This window comes from Zingiber officinale, chromosome 2B, assembly GCF_018446385.1.
Source record: "Zingiber officinale cultivar Zhangliang chromosome 2B, Zo_v1.1, whole genome shotgun sequence".
NCBI lineage: Eukaryota > Viridiplantae > Streptophyta > Magnoliopsida > Zingiberales > Zingiberaceae > Zingiber > Zingiber officinale.
Window position 1 is genome coordinate 137619743 of NC_055989.1, and position 21181 is coordinate 137640923.

The 21181-nt window shown below is 43.4% G+C and overlaps 1 protein-coding gene across 1 annotated transcript; it reads left to right on the plus strand.

Annotated features, from left to right (window-relative positions):
• The first annotated feature begins 4848 nt into the window (after positions 1-4848).
• LOC122049589 (heavy metal-associated isoprenylated plant protein 20-like) lies at positions 4849-5608 on the plus strand. Its single transcript, XM_042610961.1, has 3 exons — positions 4849-5005; positions 5092-5167; positions 5244-5608. Exons 1-3 carry the CDS (start codon positions 4919-4921, stop codon positions 5534-5536), a joined length of 456 nt encoding a protein of 151 aa, XP_042466895.1. The 5' UTR covers positions 4849-4918; the 3' UTR covers positions 5537-5608.
• Positions 5609-21181: the final 15573 nt, after the last annotated feature.

Below are 21181 nucleotides of genomic sequence, written 5' to 3' on the forward strand. Positions count from 1 at the left end.
TAGAATTCGCATGTACATCATCCCTTTATTCTTCCCCTTGAATAATTTCAATATATTTTTCAGCGGTAGTGGAGCTCCTTAATCATTTGCTCTATCATGATTGAATAACTCAAACAACTTCTCATAATGAGATGTAGGGGTATATCTCCACTTCTTAATTGATGGATTAGCATTATAGTTATATAAATGATAAAATACAAACTAATATCTACTATCAATACTTATATCAATAAATTACTTTCAAACTTCTTCCTCGGCCTTAAATCTCTTACTCAGTATGCTATTGAACTCCAATTACATTCTTAAACAAATCATAACACAAATTACAAATTAAAGTTACTCTTCAATATTTTCATTATATTCTTCAAATGACCTTTGTCAATGGAATTTTAGTATTCTAACAGTAAATGACAATCATTTCTTTGTATGCAGTAGAAGTGAAAGTGCTACCTACTCGGTTACTATTAACTTATTGATATAACATAACATCTATAAAAATGTTATCTATTTTATCAGTCGACTTAATCATATCCTTCTTGACTTTTTCGACTATAGAACTCATTTTATTCAATATTTGTATCAAATTCACACATGAATATGAAAAAAATAAATAAATATTATACATAATTATAAACTTGTAACATTCAATTATATAATATTAGATTAACAAGAATAATCAATGCATAAAAAATAATATCCAATCAAAGAATATCTATCATTAAGATTTAACAATAGCATGTTCAAAACATCGCATTATTCAAATTAATCATTAGTTACATATTAGAAGTACAATATAAAGTCACACATACTCAATATATCAAATTAGAACATTCTCATAATGAAACAACTCTCAAATTTATTTTATTTTTGCAAAAGCTTAATAAAAAAAATAGAATTTAACCAACTATACCAATGCATCTCATCAATATAACTCAAGTCTTAATGTATTATCCTACTTAAGCATATGAAACCAACGTAAAAGAAACAACCAAAAATTTAAACCAAAAATAAGCTTGTTCAAATCCCTTTCCCTAAGAATTTATTCTTTCTATACTTAAGCGGAAATTAAAGATCTTCGTGAGTGTACTACCATAGTCTTAATGTATTATCCTACTTAAGCATATGAAACCAACGTAAAAGAAACAACCAGAAATTTAAACCAAAAATAAGCTTGTTCAAATCCCTTTCCCTAAGAATTTATTCTTTCTATACTTAAGCGGAAATTAAAGATCTTCGTGAGTGTACTACCATAGTCTGGATTCACTCAAGAGCTAGAGCCCCCTATTTCAACATCCTCCCCACCTGCAACCAATCATGAAAAAAAAAAGTCTTGCGACTCAACACATCTAAACTAGCACTTCAAGCACGTAAGCATACATTCATTCATAAACCTTTATCATTCACATAATATGCATATATGACCCATCCTCCTAGGCATTCATAAGAGAAAGCATTAGCACATAAACATCTACTCTTATGCAATTACAATTTTATTGCAAATCTAGTGAATTTAATTCAATAGCAATCAACGACCTGAAAGACAATCCTTGAAATAGATATTTAATCAACTTCTGTAATATAGTTTAACTTCTGATGGACACATGAGTTGAACTTGAATTAATAATGTTAAGTTTCGTTTGTAATCAAAGTTTAACTTCTGAAAAACACATGGGTTGCTAGGAAAAGTTCTACGTTTGTACAAATTTTTGTATAGGGGACACAGAATGGAATTCCGAGTAGCGCCAACACTGAGCCCTGTAGGTCCGGTTGGCTCTGTGGGAGCCTGGATTTATACTAGAAGCCCTGTTCATGAGGAGTGAGAAAATGAGTTCCATAGGTCCGGCCAACTCTTTGGTCATCCGGGTTTATACTAGAAGAGTGAGGAGCTGAACCACATGGGTCCAACCAGCTCTGTAGCCGTCTGGGTTTATGCTGGAAGCCCTATTTATAAAGAGTGACGAGCTGAGCCTCATAGGTCCAACCGGCTCTATGACTGCCCAGGCTTATGCTAGAAGCCCTACTTTTGAGAGATGGTTTGTTTGGATACATACACCTTGACTTTGACTATCACCTCATTTTAACTTTGACTGTTATGTCAATTGACCTTCTTGACTTTGATCCAATTCGGGTCCCCATCTCATTTATCGTATCAGTAATCATATCAAATCATTGCAAAACTATCTTAAACCCTTTACCAATATCATCAAAATCTTTAGGGTGCGTTTAGTTCAATTATCAGGTATAACCTTAGTTAGGTAATCATATAACCAATATTATGGAAAATAAAATATAATCTAATATTGTTTGATTCAACATAGGTAATGCAATAAAAACTTGTTTGTTTAGAGATTTTAATGTATAACCTAATTTAATATTTTACTATATTACCCTCGTTTTAAAAACCAACCATACATATTATTATTATTATTCTAATTTTTTTAAACTTTATGTTTATTTAGTTTTTTTTTTAACTTTCCTATATATATATATATTCAAAAATATAACTTTATTTTTTAAATAAAATATCACATATTTTTATTTTTATTTAGTTTTTATAATTTAAAATAAAATTTTTGTTATAAACATTTTAAGGGTACTTTTATCCCAAAGTGTAAATATCAAAGGATATTTTCAGTCAAAAAATTTTATTAACCTTGTAAATAAGAAAAAATTCATTTTTTTTTTTAATTTTCTGATTCCGGATTGTATGCCCCTTTGCTTATATGTCAAGAATAGATCGTTACTTGGGAATCATTAATTATCTAAATCAAATAGGATTTTCGTTGATAATCCTAAATGACTAACCAAAATTATCGAGAATAATCTCCAACCAATCCCACCTTTAGCCTCTGTTTGGATGGGGTGAGGTAAGGTTCATTAATGGAAGGGGATGGAAGGGGAAGGGAGGGAAAGGAAAGGAAAGTAATATATTTATCTTACCCTTGTTTGGAAAGGAGGGAAAGTTTATGTGAGAGGAAAGAGATGGAATGAAGGTTAAATATACAAATTTATAAAAATATCCTCTTATTTTTTTAATAAATCTGCATGTGAAAAAATAAATAAGGATATAATTGTAATAATTTCTCCTTACCCTTCCTTACACCCCAATTTGGGGTGTAAGGAATTTCGCTTATTCCCGAGCATGCAAAGGGAGGCTTTACCCTTCTCTCCCCTTCTCCTTCATAGCTCATTCTCTCCCAAACAAGGGTAAAAATTCATTTTACCCATATTTACCTTTCCCTCCCCTTTACTCACCTCCTCCCAAACAGAGGGTTAAGATAAATAAGAATTAGGAGTCCTAACCCAAAAAGATTCTAAGAAGTAGAAAAGTAGAGGTATTTCTGTGAGTGACTTGCCAAACGAGTCATAAGCCCGAGTAAAAATCGAGAGTTCTTAACCAGTTAAAAGATTTATGTGTTATATTTTATTCTTATTTGGATTTTGTTTTTATCTATTCCCATACATAACTAAACATAGTAGAGAAGAATGACGAAAAAGAAATTGAGCGTCTATTTACCCTCTCTCGCCGCATACAAGATATTGGTCCAACGATACTTAGGCATGGCCTTCTACCTTCCTACACCTATGAATACCCAAAGTAATGTACTTTATTATTCAGAATATGCAGTACTCATTTTCATGAATGTTATTAGATCATGCACACGTTAAACTTATATCATAGTAACTATATATTTCCTTTAAATTGTCACTTTTCACATGCTGGCCCTCCTTAGTTGAAATTATCACAAGTCGAAAAGTACACCATGTATTCCTCAAATTACATGCACAAGATATTCATATTAATTAAGACACTCACATGAAGGCATTGACTTCTCTATTACTTACATCTATCTGTCAATCTGAATGCATGACTTCTCACCGCAGCTTCAGTGCTGCGCTGGTCTATTGTTGAAGATGATTGTAGCTGATTTTTTTTTCGTGTGCTCTTACAGTCAGTTTTTCTGATACTGTAAACTGTATTTCATAAGGAAGCACATAAATCCCGAGTGAAGTATTGATCGTTCTATCTTTTTCTGAAAGAAAGAGGAAAAACTGTAAATTTTTCTCCTTTAATATATATAATTAATCAATAGGTAGCCTTAGACATCAGACAATTAGATGGTGATCTGTTGTTACTCATTCAAAGATGTGGGGCAGGCATGCAATAATTCCCTAGCTGTGCAGCAAATGACCACCACAAAATGATTCCCCAAAATTAATGCAGGGAAAGGGATTAGAAAGAATCTAAGAAAGAACAGCCAAATTAAAAGACCTTCATAGTCTTAAACTTCAAATTAAATTGATATATAAATCAATATTATAATCAAAGGTTTCGAGATGCACCGCATATAAATCATCAGAGACAAATTTCTAATAATGAATAATTATGTTTTTCAGAAGGAGAATCCTTCACTGATCGCGAAGTAGTAGGAACACTGGATCGATGTGCACAAGACTACTCTAAGACTCGATGCATAGCATGCAATTTTCTCTTTAATGGTCTGGTTCAAAAATACTAAACACACAAACTCACCTCTTATTCGATATTTTCAAAGGGATTCAAGGGTAAAAAGGAAATTCGAGCGGCAGAGCTTATCATGAATAAGGAGAAGTCTACAAGTTCATTGCGATCACTATTTTGCCCATGATCAATAATTAAGCAGCAGCTTGCAGCAACTACAAGTTTCAGTAACACAATTATTTAAGCCACGTAGCTTTCAGTATCAGTGAGCTGTACCACTGGTATCATCGATCCTCAAGTTTACTTGTTTCAATCGTTTAATTGCAAAATGAAATCTTCCATTAGAAAAATATACGTGTGCAATTGTCGTTCACTCGTACGCATATAAATATACAGATCATCCATCCCTTCTTGAGCATGCCCTCTGACATTAATTAATCAATCTCTCTCTTCTCTATGGGTGCGCTTGATCACATCTCAGAATTTTGCAATGTTACGGAGACAAGGAACGCATTGCGAATCAGAAAGAGGAAGCCTCTACAGGTAAATATATATATATATATAGAGAGAGAGAGAGTTATATATAACTTCTGTTTAACTGATCTCTCTGCTCGGTCGCCGGCCGGCAGACTGTTGATCTGAAGGTAAAGATGGACTGCGATGGGTGCGAGAGGAAAGTGAAGCATGCGGCTAAATCAGTGAGAGGTAGGAATTAATCGGTGAAGGAAGATTTGTTTGCTTGCTTGGCAACAGTAGTGGATTAATTAAACTAGTTGTGTAGGCGTGACGAGTGTGGTGGTGAACAAGAAAATAAGCAGGGTGACGGTGACGGGGCACATCGAAGCAAAGGATGTGATACGGAAGATAACGGACGCAGGGAAGAAGGCGGAGCCATGGCCGTACGTCCCCTACAACCTGGTGGCGTATCCTTACGCCGCCGGAGCATACGACAAGAAGGCGCCGTCCGGTTTCGTCAGAAACGTGGCGTCGGCGTCGGCGCCTCCGAGCGCGCCGGATGTCACGTATATGTCCCTCTTCAGCGATGAGAACCCCAACGCATGCAGCGTCATGTGAGAGTAGTCCAGGCTCATCGATCGAGTTTGTAAAATTTTGACTCGTATGTGTGGAAGAAAGTTAGCGTCGACAGTCCTGAGCCTAGCTATGTTTGATATAAATATCTATACTATTCCAGATATATATTCACAAACTTTTTTCATATATATATATATATGCTAAAATGTTTTAATTAATATAATTTTATTATAAAAGATAAATGTGTTTTCAATTTATTATATTACATAATTCGACGTGTGTACATCATTAATATATATAATACTATAATCTAACATCTAAATCTTAAAATAAAAACTTACTGACATAATCAAAAATTAAAAAAATAAATAAACAAAATAGCCGTTTCGACAACTGTGAGATGCTCACACAGCCGTCGCCCAATTAGAAATAAAAATCGTGTGTGTATATTATAAGAAATTTCCATCAATGCAACGACTGAATTGGAGAAGAATCTATTATATACAAATTTCCATTTATTATAAGGTACTATTTTTCATATTCAAATTCGTGACTTCTGGATCATACTATAACAATTTTAACATTAGGCCTACACTCCTATTCAATTCGGATGCACATATATGCCATTGAATTATATAGAATTATAGTAGTAGTAGTAGTTTGGACAGGATATTTAGGATTTCAAAATCTTATGGTAGCTATGAGTTATCACTAATAAAATACAAGAAATAGAGATAGAATTTATCCGTCGCTAAATACATATTGTGACGGAATAGCGACGAAAAGTGTCCTGCCGTGTAAATTTCATTCGTTGATACTATAGCGACAGATATTTATATTTTCATTGCTACTAGTCAAACGGAGTGAAATTTCTGTTAAGGTATTAGCGACGAATAATTTAAATTATCCGTCGCTATTAGCAACGGATAATTAATTTTCTGCCGCCAATAGCGACAAATATTTAAATTTTCCATCGCTAATAGCGACAGATATTTAATTTTCCGACGATAATCTCTTGTTTTAAGTATCGGAAAAAGTATCGCAACTCAGATACTAGCGATAAACATTTAATTTTCCATCGCTATTAGTGACGAATATTTCAAAAATCCGTCGCTAAAAGCGATGGTTTTTAAAACATCCGTTGCTAATAGCAACTGAAAATTAAATGTTCATCGTTAATCTATTCTACACTTCGCTAATTTTCTTTTTTATTTTCCTATTTTTCATATTTACATATAAATCTAAATTACTTCAACTATCACCAGCGATATTTTTCACAATAAACTTATAATACTGAACAACAAAATTCACAATAAATTTACTACACATCAACAATTACAACACATAACAAACACACAACACATCACAAACATCACAACAACCTAGCTGAACTAAAATGAACACTAGATACACAATAGTAAATCCAAATACAAGTCCAAATGTGATACAAGATAAAGTTTTTCCAATATAAAGTAATTAATCCAATATAATACATCATAATTAAAATAAGGAACAAAATCATCTCTGCGTCCTACATGAAAATTCATTGCAATTAGTTGTGAATAGAAAATGTGATATTAAACTACGAAATATATAACTATTTATCTTAAACTGATAAGTAGTTTAGCTAGCGGACATTCTTTCAAAAATACAGACCCGAGTCCTTGGGATAAAAATATGTCAAATCTGAAAATGATTATGGAAATATATAATATAATCAGATATGCATATAATTATTACAAATAATAATATTATTTTTAATAAAATTAAAAGTTAAGAAAAATGATACATACCTTAAAATAATCTACTCTGTAAGGGAATGGTCAAGATCCCTGGTGTCCTGAGACTACAAACGATGTAGGCCAACCATCTGTAAATTCAGAGAGAATGTCGCTGCAAATGTTTGTATATGATGAACTATCGCCTCAGTCTGAGCTTATCGTTGTAGCATCTTCTGTATCTCTACATCCCTCCGGGTCATCGTCTACTCCAATGACGATAGTCGAGTCCACAAGTCCTCATTTTCCTCCCATAATTCTCGTACCTCACTAGATGAGGAGGATGAAGTAGGACGAACCCTGACCTCCTAGAGTCCTCATCTGCTCATACATAACTTTGGCCTAAGAGCCCAGCCCGTAGAGGGATGTCTTCTTTTTTCCATTGATGATATCATAATAAATGTTATTAATAGCATTGGTGGAAAGAGTTTATGACCCCTCTCCCTCTGCCCCAGGTCGAGACGCCTCAGCAACTCTAATGACATTGCTTCCTATGTTAAAATAATAATTTTAGTAACCTCCACATAAAGTCTACAAATATATTTATGAAATTTAATATTCTTACGTTAATTGCTAAGGAATATCGATCGACAACTTATGAGTTTTATTAAATATCTCCCAGCAAGTGGGAGGCCTTTGTAATTCAGCAGCTTGTGTACAGAAAATACAAATGCATTAAAATCAATAACATAACATATGTAAGAAATATTTATATAACTAAATTTTAAATATACCAAGTCAGAGGTATGCTCCACCATCGAATGGGATCCAACAGTATGCTTTGTGGATCCGATGCTCGACCTAGCAGGCTCTGAATTACGATTGTTGTGTACACTCGCTAAACTGTCTTGCCAATGCTGGGCATCCCAAATGGCTCTCCAAGACTGCCAAACTGCATCATGAGACCTTAATTAGATGGTCCGGTGGTCCTTTGCCTCCACTTGTACAACATGGCCTTGTACAATTTAGAGCAGTAGGCATTCCAAATTTTTAACATGTTCATATCAACACAACGAGACATATTCGAGCCATATCCCTCAGGAAATTTGATTACTTTCAACCAAGTACATAATGCTTGTTTACTTTCTTTGTCTATTGTATAACATACTTTCGGATATTTACCAGTTGTTTCATTCTAATATAACTCTGTTTACTAATTATCTTAATTCCTAGCGTGATTTTGTTGTATCTTTAATTTTCCCATGGACATTAATCACAGTATCGAAGATGTTATCGAAAATTTTTTTTTGCAACATGTATCACATTTAGATTATGTCAAATGAGTAAATACTTCTAATATGGTAGCTCCCAAAATAAATTTCTTTTCCTCCAACCATACTTGTTCACTCTAATAATGTACTTATTTATATAATCAGAACCATCTTAATATACTAGTAAAATTTTTTGATGATTATCAAACTAGAATGTCTTTCCATTATAAGGCAATGACAATGCATCAGACTCACTCATGTAATATGGACATTATAACTTGCGAGTCATGCTCCATTCTGACAACATTGAGTATGCTGGAAAACTATTAATTGTCCATAACAAAGTAACATGCATTATAAAGTTTGATTTACTTTCAATATCATAAGTCTCAGACCCTACATTCCATATATGGTTCAATTCAGTAATCAAAGGTTGTAAAAAAATATCTCTTTACCCTTTTGAATTCTGAGAACCTGGAATAAGTATAGTAAAAAATATAAATCATCTTTTATACACATCCATGGAGGTAAGTTATATGATGTTAATATAATTAGTCAAGATGAATATTGTTATCCATAACTTTCAAAAAGCTAAAATTTATCTGCGGAAAGTTCAAATCTTACATTATGTCGTTCTATTGCAAAGGAGAAAAATATTGTATCAAGATGTTTCCATGCTAGTGAGTCACAAGGATGACACATTATATCTCCTTCATGTACATGGTTTTGATGCCACCTCATGTGACTTGCTGTTGCAGCAGATGCATACAAGCGTTGAAGCCTAGCAGTTAACGAGAAGTAACACATGACTTTCAAGATAATATTTTTCTTCTTCTTCCCAGACATGCGACTACTCTGCTTATAACGAGGGTGATTACACATTCTGCATTCCATCAGTTCGATATCCTCATCTAAAAGATCATGCAATTATTGATACAATAATGAATATTCTCTACTGGCAAATCCAAATCTCTAATCAATTTCTTTATATTGTAAAAGTTATCAGTCATGTAGTTATTAGCGGGAAACAACTCTGACATTAATTGACATATTTTATCATAACATCGTTCAGAGAAATAATGTTCTACCTTTATGGTCAGTAATCTTGCAGTACTTGATAGCTGAGAATAACCATAATTCTCTCTCACTAGCCTTCAACATGTCATATATTTTCTGAACTTCGGGCATAGGTGTTTCCTCTATATTTGATTGATCATATGCATTTATTGTGTCGTAAACCATTAATTGCATTGTATTCACATGCCTTGATGATTCCTCTGGAGCAATCGGACAGGATGACGAAGCAACAGAAGGTCCAATTTGTTCAAATACATATGACTCTCCATGATAATATCAGTTGTAATAATTTAGAACAAACTCATACCTACATATATGAGTTTCACTGTATCCTCATCAAAGAAAACTGTATTTCTATATTTGCACTGATTACATGGACTCTTTAACTCAGTACCATTCAAACATTCTAGATGAGACTCAGTGAAGTTCACAAACTCTTCAACCCCAGTAAAAAATTCTTGACTGATAAATCTATTGTCTAACCTATTATACATCCAAGCCTTGTTCATATACATTGTATCCTAATGGGAATAAAATTTTCAACATTGTTAATCATGTCAAACTAAGCACAATTATATTTTCGAACATGGTTAATCATGCAAATAATATCAATATAGTTAATCATACAAGTAATACCAATCTGATAATTATATTAATATTCTAAATTTGATAATTATATTTTCGAATGATGCAAACATAATTATATTTTTTGACCGATTAGCGTCGGACAAGGCCGAGCAGTGTAGGCTGCAGCCTATTACTGATCGGCTACTGATCGACCGTGGCCAGCACTGCTCGACCGCTAATAGCGGCCTAGTAGTATTGGCCATGACTTGGTAGTGCTCGACCAGAGCAAGCCGGGGGAGGAGAACAAGGGGAGGAGAAGAGAGTACCTAAAGTTGGAGGATGAAGCCGGAGGAAGAGAAGCCGGAGCAGTAGGAAATCGCCGGAGCAAGCATGAGCAGAGTTCACGTAGGGAAGATCTGCTGCGGGCGAGCCCTAATATCCCAAATATAGCGATAGATTTTTAATTCGTCGCTAAATAGCGACGGATAATTTAATTATCCCGCACCTCAGTTTTTAGATAAAAGATTAGATACCGTGTACATAGAAAATATAGCGATAATCTATTTAATTATTCGTCGCTATTAGCGATGGACTATTTATTAATCCGTCGCTAATCGTGACAGATTATTAAATATTCCATCGCTATTAGTGATAATCGTACATCCGTCGCTAACTCGATAGTACAAATTGGAGTTTATCGTCCAATTGTTGACTTGGCTTGAAATAACGTTGGATCTTTTTAGTCCGTCACTAATTACGACAGTAATTAACAATGGCGTAGCCAAGATCATCACTTGCCCTGGGCTAAATCTTAGTTCAATAGCTCCACCACTAACCCTGGACTAAATCTTAGTTCAATTGCTCCATCATTGATGTTCATGTAGAACCTATTCCGATATTAACACAAAATAATTGATCTTGTCCGAACCGGTTATCAGTGGACGCTGGGCACGTGGCGCTTCCTGCTAGATCCTCGAATGCTCCGGTGAACCTGCAACAAAATCGAGCCGGGAGGGGTGTCCCGGCGACGGCCCTCCGACGCTCAAGTCAGGCGAGGAATAACAAAAAGGTGGCTTCAAGATGAAGATTTTTCATACCTCCAGTGGAGAAATGGAAGCCTTATATAGATCTCTCAAAGAAGCCTGGACGTGCCAATCAAAGCAACCACCTGCCTTTGACCATGCCCAGGTATGGGTCTGTCAGAAGGGCCATGTCTGAATATGGATCTGTCAGGGAGACGTCCATGAGACCATACTGTTACTGTATCGGCCTCTCCATGATGTGACGGCAAGATCGTGCGATCTTGTGTACGGCCTAATCATCAGACATGCTTCTGCTGATATCTCATATCCTGAGCCGAGCGCATAGGCCGCTCGGCAACCTTTATACCCTCGCCCCTATTTGGCCGAACGGACAACCCCCTCGGCCCTTGGCCCCTGCCGAGCGGACTCCCGCTCGGCCCTTCGGTCTTCCTGCCCTGGCGTCGGAAACATGAGCCCATGGATGGGCTTATCTCTAGCTCCGTTCGGACCTACCCATCCGCTCGGCTCGGCCATCCACCGCACAGCCTTTCATCAGTCCTCAGGTTGATCCCCTTCAGGAAGTGGGTTCCCCATTCTTACTGCCGGATCACTTGCCTTCCCTTCAAGTCTAGTCGAAGGAGGCAGTGAGTCCGACTGACTGGACTATATGTGTCCGAGCGGGCGGTCGCCGCTTTTCCGTAGCTTATAATATCACTGGGGCCGTCCGACCCTTCTACCAAATTCAGCCGCTCGGCTCCTTATTTTGGTTGTCTTGTCGCTTAATGTTGATATTTGCTTGTCTAGATCTCCTCGGAAATTATGCAAATCCTCTCCATTAAGTCGGAGCATGCGCGGTATGGGCGCATTAATTGCACTCGGTAACAGGGCGCCACGTGTCGACCCTTGTGTGGCGGCGGCGTCACTTACGATGGGACGCCCCCGTTTGAAATGGACGGCCCGATGGCGTCCTTGTTTCTCGTGACCTGGATCGGACGGCGGTGGCTGACCGGCCTCGGCCGTATAAAGCCTTCGTCCCTTTTTTGGCCGCATATTCGCTCGCGCGTTGCCTTCTGCTTCGTTCTGTTGCTGCGGCCTCCGGCGATCTAGTGTCTGGTTTTAGGCGGTGATCACCTCATCGGTGATTCTTTCCACCTGTTTCCTTCCCAGTGAGTCCTCTACCTTCACTTAATAGGTCTTCCCTGCTCATTTCGCTCCTTTCGTTTCCCTTCCTTTGATTTTTTTCTGAGATGGCGAGTTCCTCCGAACCCGCTGTTAACATTTCGGGCCCCTGGTACCTGACCATGGAGAGCCGATTCGATGAGGAGCATGCCCAGCGCATTGTTCGGACATACGGGCTTCCTGATGACCACGAAATAATTATAGCCGGCCCGACCGACCGTCCACATGACCCGCCGATCGGCTCCATTTGTTTCTTTTTAGACCAATTCCAGGGCGGCCTTAGATTTCCTACCCATCCATTTATTCTGGAGGTTTGTAATTACTTCCGCATCCCGCTCGGCCAGCTTGTGCCGAATTCCTTTAGGTTGCTGAGCGGGATGGTCGTCCTCTTTAAGTTGCACAGTATTCCTCTTGACCCTAAGATATTCCATTTCTTCTTCTACCCCAAACAATCCAAGCCGGGCACCTTTATCTTCCAAAGTAGAATAGGCTTTAAATTTTTTGATAACATGCCGACCTCCAACAAACACTGGAAGGAGTTTTTCTTCTTCATCCGACTTCCCGATCGGCCAGCCTTCCGCACCCAATGGCAGACCGCCGTGCCGACCCAGCCGGAGCTCGGCAAGTTCAGGCGAACTGGTTGTCCGGCCAGCGATACAAGATCGACCAGTTGCTCCTGAAGGGGTGCTATATATTTTCGGGTTATCTCCCGTTCGGCGAATCTCCCTTCCGCATGAGTAAGGACTCTTTACTCTCTTAGTCTTTTTGTCTAACTGATTTTAATTTCTTTCACTGCAGCTGATGTCATGTGGCGCTCCAAGGCTACCGCTCACTTGAAATTGAAGTCTGTAGAAATTGACGGCCACCAAAAAGGAGCTCGCCGAGCGGGGTTTAATCCCTAGCCGCCCGGCAGTGCAGGAGAGGGAGGGACGCAGTTCGCCCCTGAAACAGAAGGTTGAGGCGGAAATCGATCCTGTTTCCTCGGCTCCCGCCGAGCTGGGCGTTCCAGGTTGGAGATCCACCTTTGGAGGTTCGGAAGCGTCAAGAGACCCCGCCCCGCTAGCCCAAGAGGGGAACCACAGCGCCGATCGGCGTAACCGCCGACCACACGCCATCTGGATCGGGACCCCTATGGCCGCCGCCGCGCCTTGGCTCTCCTCCCGACCTCGCCATGCCGTCGGTTGGGCGAAACTTCCACCATAGGGGAGTCCTCGCATCAGGCGGCCGCGACTGAAGAAGCGCCGTCCGGCCACCCTACCATCAAGACTACCCTCCGATTCCCATCGGAGGAATATTTACTGTCTGCCGATCGGCCATCGAGCCCCGTTCACGAAATAACCCTGACTGGTCCGCTCGCCAAACTCTTCGAGGACGCCCAGATTCAGGTGGCCCTTATGACGCCCAAGCAGCTCGGCGATAACAATATGCAGCAGGCTACTCAGGTAAACCCGTCTTCATTCCCGTGTCATGCTATTGTTTGATTCCTGACATTATTATTTCCCTTACAGCGCTGGGCTGAGCAAATTGCCACTAGCCATCGGCTAGCCGAGTTGGAGGGCCTTCTGGAAAAACTCCAAGTGTCGGAAGGTCCCACGGCCGAGCAGGAGAAACAAGCTTTTGAGGCCGAACAGAAGAAGGCTGCCGACCTGACTGCTGAAGTAGCTCGGCTAGCGGACTTGGTGAAGAAGCGTGACAAAGATGTGAAACGCGCCGGTAGCCGGAAGAGGCAGGCGATCGCTGACCTGGACAGAATGAAAGTAGATGTCCATGCGCTAAATCAGCGATCTAAGGATCTGGAGGCCCAGCTGAACGCCGAACGGGAGGTCCGTTCGACTGAACGCACAAAGGCTGAAGCAAACTTGAAGGCCCTCCAAGATTCCTTAACTGCTTCCCGGGCGTTGCTCAGAAAATATAAGGAGGGAGAGCCTAGTCGCCTAGCTGTATCGCGCCAAGAATACATCCGCTCAGAGCGATTTGGTGAAAAGTTTGGTGGCAACGTCTCCTCAACCTTCCTCGAGGCGGTCAAGGTCACCACGGCGTACTTCAAAAAGGGGGGGGCATCTTCCTGCTGACCTGAGCATTCCCCCTCCCGAACTGGCGGCCATGATCGACGACATCCCGGACACCTTTTTTAATTTTGAGGACCCGGAGTGATGTGGGTTATTTCAAGCACTTTTTGTACTTCCTCCGCTCGGCGGATGTGAAATTTTTGTACGTGCCGTTCGGCATAATTTTTCTTCTAATGAAACGATGCCCCTTTTCCTGTCTTCCTACCCATTGTCCATAATATTCTTCTGTTTGCTTAACACTAATGCTTGTAAAATTTTCGCCAGTCGTGCTCTTAAGCTTTCTCCCTCACGCGTCCGATAGGCTTGGCTCATTGCATAAAGTGCGAGTGAGCAGACCTACTCGCTCTGCACGTATCCTGCTTGCGTGAAGTCAACAAACGCCGAGTGTTGAAGGACCAACCCCCCTTCGGGCCTGAATGCTTTAATATTTATAGTTTCCGCAGTTTCTGACTCCGATATTCGTCCTTCCGCTTGGTATATTTATAGCCGATCGGCGCGGCTCTCGATTTTTAACGACGGTGCTCGTCGGCGCGGATATTTATAGCCGGCCGGCCCGTCTCTCGATTTTTAACGACGGTGCTCGTCGGCGCGGATATTTATAGCCGGTCGGCGCGGCTCTCGATTTTTAACGACGGGGCTCGTCGGCGCGTCCGCTCGGATTATTTATAGACGCCGGCCCGTCTCTCGATTTTTAACGACGGTGCTCGTCGGCGCGGATATTTATAGCCGGTCGGCGCGGCTCTCGATTTTTAACGACGGTGCTCGTCGGCACGGATATTTATAGCCGGTCGGCGCGGCTCTCGATGGTGCTCGTCGGTGCGGATATTTATAGCCGGTCGGCGCGGCTCTCGATTTTTAACGACGGTGCTCGTCGGCTTTCCGCTCGGATTATTTATAGACGCCGGCCCGTCTCTCGATTTTTAACGACGGTGCTCGTCGGCGCGGATATTTATAGCCGGTCGGCGCGGCTCTCGATTTTTAACGACGGGGCTCGTCGGCGCGTCCGCTCGGATTATTTATAGACGCCGGCCCGTCTCTCGATTTTTAACGACGGTGCTCGTCGGCGCGGATATTTATAGCCGGTCGGCGCGGCTCTCGATTTTTATCGACGGGGTTCGTCGGCGCGTCCGCTCGGATTATTTATAAACGCCGGCCCGTCTCTCGATTTTTAACGACGGTGCTCGTCGGCGCGGATATTTATAGCGGTCGGCGTCTCGATTTTAACGACGGGGCTCGTCGCGCCGGCGGATTTATAGACGCCGGCCCGTCTCGATTTTTAACGACGGTGCTCGTCGCGGATATTTATAGCCGGTCGGCGCGACTCTCGATTTTTAACGACGGGGCTCGTCGGCGCGTCCACTCGGATTATTTATAGACGCCGGCCCGTCTCGATTTTTAACGACGGTGCTCGTCGGCGGATATTTATAGCCGGTCCTCTCGATTTTAACGACGGGGCTCGTCGGCGCGTCCGCTCGGATATTTATAGGCGCGGCTCTCGATTTTTAACGACGGTGCTCGTCGGCGCGGATATTTATAGCCGGTCGGCGCGGCTCTCGATTTTTAACGACGGTGCTCGTCGGCGCGTCCGCTCGGATTATTTATAGACGCCGGCCCGTCTCTCGATTTTTAACGACGGTGCTCGTCGGCGCGTCCGCTCGGATTATTTATAGACGCCGGCCCGTCTCTCGATTTTTAACGACGGTGCTCGTCGGCGCGTCCGCTCGGATTATTTATAGACGCCGGCCCGTCTCTCGATTTTTAACGACGGTGCTCGTCGGCGCGTCCCAGTGGGACTACACACCAGGCCGAACGGCTCAGCCTCCGTCGTCGAGCGCTGGGCTTGTGCATAATCATCCCCGAGGTATTATCGGCTAAAATGTACCTGGCCGAACGGCTCAGGCCTTCGCTCCAGGCAATAACCTCCCTCTATCACCCTGATCAGCGCAGGGTTTTGGTTTTCCTTCCTGCCACCCTAGTATGCAGCCCGGCCGAACAGCTCGGGGTCTTCAAGCCGTTCATCGGAGAATGCTCAATGTGTTTTTATCTTTTTGCTTCCTGCATCGCAAGCATATAGGCGACGAAAAAGTATATACATTTATATTTAGCGCACCTGTCACCCAGCGCGGAGAACGTACTCCTGGTTGAACGGCTCATGGTCTATTTCGTCGAGCATTTTGGCTTGGATAATTTACCTCCGTCCGAACGGTACGGGGCCTTCGTTTTTCGATGGTAATGCCTTATTCTCGCTCTTTTGACTTTTCATTTCTGCATTTTCAGTAATCAGTCGAAAAATGTACACATGGTGATTTACAGTGATACACCTTTCACCCCGCCCGATAAGGCTAGAGGTGGTTCGCGCTCCACGGTCTATCTAGCTGCCGACCGTCCTCATCCTCCAGATAATACGCGCCCGAGCGGAGCTTTTCGATGATTTTGAAAGGACCCGCCCATGGAGCTTCAAGCTTGCCGACGTCACCGACCGGCTTGACCTTCTTCCAAACAAGGTCGCCGACCTGGAACGCTCTGGGAATGACGCGCCGGTTGTAGTTTTGCTTCATCTGCTGACGGTATGCCATCAGCCGAACGGACGCCTTTGCCCTTTCCTCTTCTACCAAGTCCAGCTCCATGTTTCTTCGTTCGGCGTTATCGTCATCGTAGCTCTGGATCCGGGCTGACTCAACTCCGACTTCGACCGGAATGACAGCCTCACCGCCATATACCAAATGGAACGGTGTGACTCCTGTCCCTTCTTTCGGCGTCGTTTGGATGGCCCACAAGACGCTCGGCACTTCATCTGGCCAACTTCCTCCCAAATGGTCGAGCCGAGCGCGCAGAATACGAAGAATTTCTCGGTTGGCGACTTCAGCTTGACCGTTGCTTTGAGGATAGGCCACGGATGTGAAATGTTGCTCAATGCCGTAGCTCTTGCACCAATCCTCTAACATCTTCCCTGTGAATTGCCGCCCGTTGTCGGACACTAGTCTGCGAGGGATGCCGAACCGACAAATGATGTGTTGCCAGATAAATTTTTTAACCATTTGTTCAGTAATCTTTGCGAGCGGCTCGGCCTCCACCCACTTGGAGAAGTAATCTACCGCCACTAGTAAGAATTTCCTCTGCCCGGTCGCCATCGGAAATGGACCCACAATATCCATTCCCCATTGATCGAACGGACATGAGATGGTTGATGCCTTCATCTCCTCTGCCGGTCGGTGAGAGAAGTTGTGATACTTCTGGCATGAAAGGCAAGTAGATACTATCCGAGCGGCATCTGTTTGTAAAGTTGGCCAAAAGTATCCGGCCAAGAGGATCTTCTTGGCTAACGAGCGTCCGCCCGGATGACCTCCGCATGATCCTTGATGTACTTCCTGGAGGATGTAAGCTGAGTCCTCCGAGCTTACACATTTCAGCAGAGGACGCGAGAAAGCTTTCTTGTAAAGCTGATCTCCGATGAGCGTAAACCGACCGGCTCTTCTTCTGAGGAGCCGGGCTGCATATTCATCGGATGGTGTGGTGCCCGAACGGAGGAATTCTATAATAGGTGTCCTCCAGTCGCTTGGAAACGTGAGGCCTTGCATCCGGTCGACATACGCCACCAGCAGCGTTTTTTCAATTGGTTGCTGAATGGCGACCGGCGTTATTGAACTCGCGAGTTTGGCTAACTCATCGGCCGCCTGGTTCTCCGTTCGGGGAATCTTCTGAATAAACACCTCTCGGAAAGTAGCTTTGAGTTTTTCAAAGGCCTCAGCGTAGAGCTTAAGCCGAACACAGTTGATTTCAAAGGTGCCGGAAAGTTGCTGAGCGGCTAACTGTGAATCCGAATAAAGTGTCACCCGACCGGCCCCAACATGCCGTGCGGCCTGCAATCCGGCTATAAGGGCCTCGTACTCGGCTTCATTGTTAGTCGCTTTGTAATCTAGCCGGACGGATAAGTGCATCTTTTCCTCCTGAGGTGAGTAGTAATATTCCGATCCCACTTCCGAGTCGAGTGGAGGATCCATCCACATATATTCTCCACATAGCTTCCGGCTCTGGTCTTTGCACTTCGGTCACAAAATCAGCCAAGGATTGGGCTTTAATCGCAGAGCGGGGCTGATATTGGATATCAAATTCACTTAATTCTGTCGTCCACTTGATAAGCCGTCCGGACGCTTCTGGATTCAACAGCACCCTTCCGAGTGAACTGTTCGTTCGGACAATGATGGTGTGAGCCAAGAAATATGGTCGAAGGCGCCGAGCGGCTAGAACCAAAGCTAAGGCCAACTTCTCGAGCCCAGTGTAACGAGATTCAGCATCTTTTAAAATGTGGCTTAGAAAATACACCGGCTGCTCCTCGCCGCTCGCCCTCACAAGTGCTGAGCCTACAGCATGCTCAGTTGACGACAGATACATATACAGTGACTCACCCACGATCGGCTTGGCCAGCACAGGCAGAGAAGTTAGATATGTCTTCAACTCTTCAAATGCTCGGTCACACTCTTCATCCCACTGGAACTTAGTAGCCTTGCGCAGGATCTTGAAGAATGGCAGGCTCCGGTCGGCGGTTCTGGAGATGAATCTGGATAAAGCAATTATCCGACCGGTCAACCTTTACACTTCTCTTGTATTTCTTGGGGGCGGCATGTCTTGCAGTGCTTTCACCTTGCTGGGATTTGCTTCGATTCCCCGCTCGGTCACTATATACCCCAAGAAACGCCCTCCTTTAGCTCCGAACAAGCACTTTTGGGGATTTAGCTTGACTCCATATTTGCGCAGTGTTCGGAAGGTTTCTTCCATATCCTTGAAAAGATCGGCCGCTCGGACGGATTTGATAAGAATGTCGTCCACATAAACTTCCAGATTCCGCCCGATTTGCTCCTTGAACACCTTGTTCATCAAGCGTTGATAGGTGGCCCCGGCATTCTTCAATCCGAACGGCATCACTTTGTAGCAATATGTGCCGTCGGCCGTTACGAAGCTTACTTTTTCTTGATCCTCCCGGGCGAGCGGCACTTGATGATATCCTTGGTAGGCGTCAAGCATGCAAATTAATTCACAGCCGGCCGTAGAGTCCACCAGCTGATCTATCCGGGGCAGAGGATAAAAGTCCTTGGGGCATTGCCGCCCGGCTTGGAGACCAATACTACGTTGGCCAGCCAGCTCGGGAACTGCACCTCGCGTATGTGGCCGGCCTTCAGAAGTTTTTCTACTTCCGCTCGGATGATGGCATTTTGTTCGGCACTGAAGTCCCTTTTTCTCTGCTTCACTGGCCGAGCGTCCGGTCGGACATGCAACTCATGCTGCGTCAGGCTTGGCGAAATTCCGGGCAACTCATGTGTCGACCAGACAAAGACATCATGATTTCGCTGGAGGCATTGGATCAGCTTCTCCTTCTGCTCTTCCTCCAGATCCGAGGCGATAAAAGTCGTGGCCTCCGGTTGGGTCGGATAGATCTGAACTTCCTCCTTTTCATCATAAATTAAAGCAGGAGGTTTCTCGGTTATGGCATTTACCTCGATTCGGGGCGCCTTCCGAGCGGAGCAAGCTTCTGCTCGGATCATCTCTATATAGCACCGCCGAGCTGCTAGCTGATCTCCACTCACTTCTCCTACTTTGTCCTCCACGGGGAACTTTATCTTCTGGTGGAAGGTTGAGACAACCGCTCGGAATTCGCCGGTCGTCCCAAAATGACGTTGTAGGATGATGGAGAGTCGACCACCACGAAGTTTATTGTCCTGGTCCTCCTGAGCGGCTCCTCTCCCAGCGAGGTGGCTAGCCGGATCTGTCCGACCGGCTGAACTTCGTTGCCCGTAAATCCGTAGAGCGGGGTCGTCATGGGCAGCAGCTCGGCTCGATCAATTTGCAGCTGATCGAACGCCTTCTTGAATATGATGTTGACCGAGCTCCCTGTGTCAACAAATATGCGATGAATGGTGTAATTTGCTACTACCGCTTTAATGAGCAGCGCGTCGTCGTGGGGCACTTCTACTCCTTCCAAGTCCTCGGGTCCGAAAGTGATTTCCGGTCCACTTGCCCGCTCTTGGCTACAGCCGACCGCGTGGATCTGCAACTGTCGGACGCCCGCCTTTCTGGCTCGATTGGAGTCTCCTCCGGTCGGTCCGCCGGCAATAACGCTGATTTCGCCCCGGGAAGTATTGTTCCGGTTTTCCTCTTCCCGAGCGGACGGTCGTGACCGTTCTCTGGACGCCCGGCGATTCTCCTGCCTTGGAGATCGGTGCCGCTCGGGTGTCTGCTGATGTCGTCTCTCGGTGCGGGTTCGGTCCGTTTCATGGGTCCTATGTCTCCTGTCGATGGGAGGAGATCGTCGTTCGGCTTTCCTGGGAACAGGATTGGATACAAAGGGAAGGCTTCGGCAATCCCTCGTGTTGTGCGTATCCGTCTGATGGAGGGTGCAGAACATAGGGGTCCACCTCTTCTTTGGCTTGGGCCGAGCGGCAGCCACCTCTTGTACGTGAGATCTGGCTTGGGGGGATCGGATTGCATCGGCCCTCGGTCCTCTAGGGGGCTGCTGAGCGGTGTGCTATTTCCGCTCGGCATGAGTAGATGCCCGCTCGGCTGGAGCTTCCTTTTTCCGAGCGGCTTGCGCTTCTTCCACATTTATATATTCGTTGGCTCGATGTAGCATGTGATCATAATCTCGGGGCGGCTTTCGGATGAGCGACCGGAAGAAGTCCCCATCCGCAAGGCCTTGCGTGAAGGCGTTCATCATCGTCTCCGAAGTGGCTGTTGGGATGTCCATCGCCACTTGGTTGAATCGCTGAATGTAAGCTCGAAGCGATTCTCT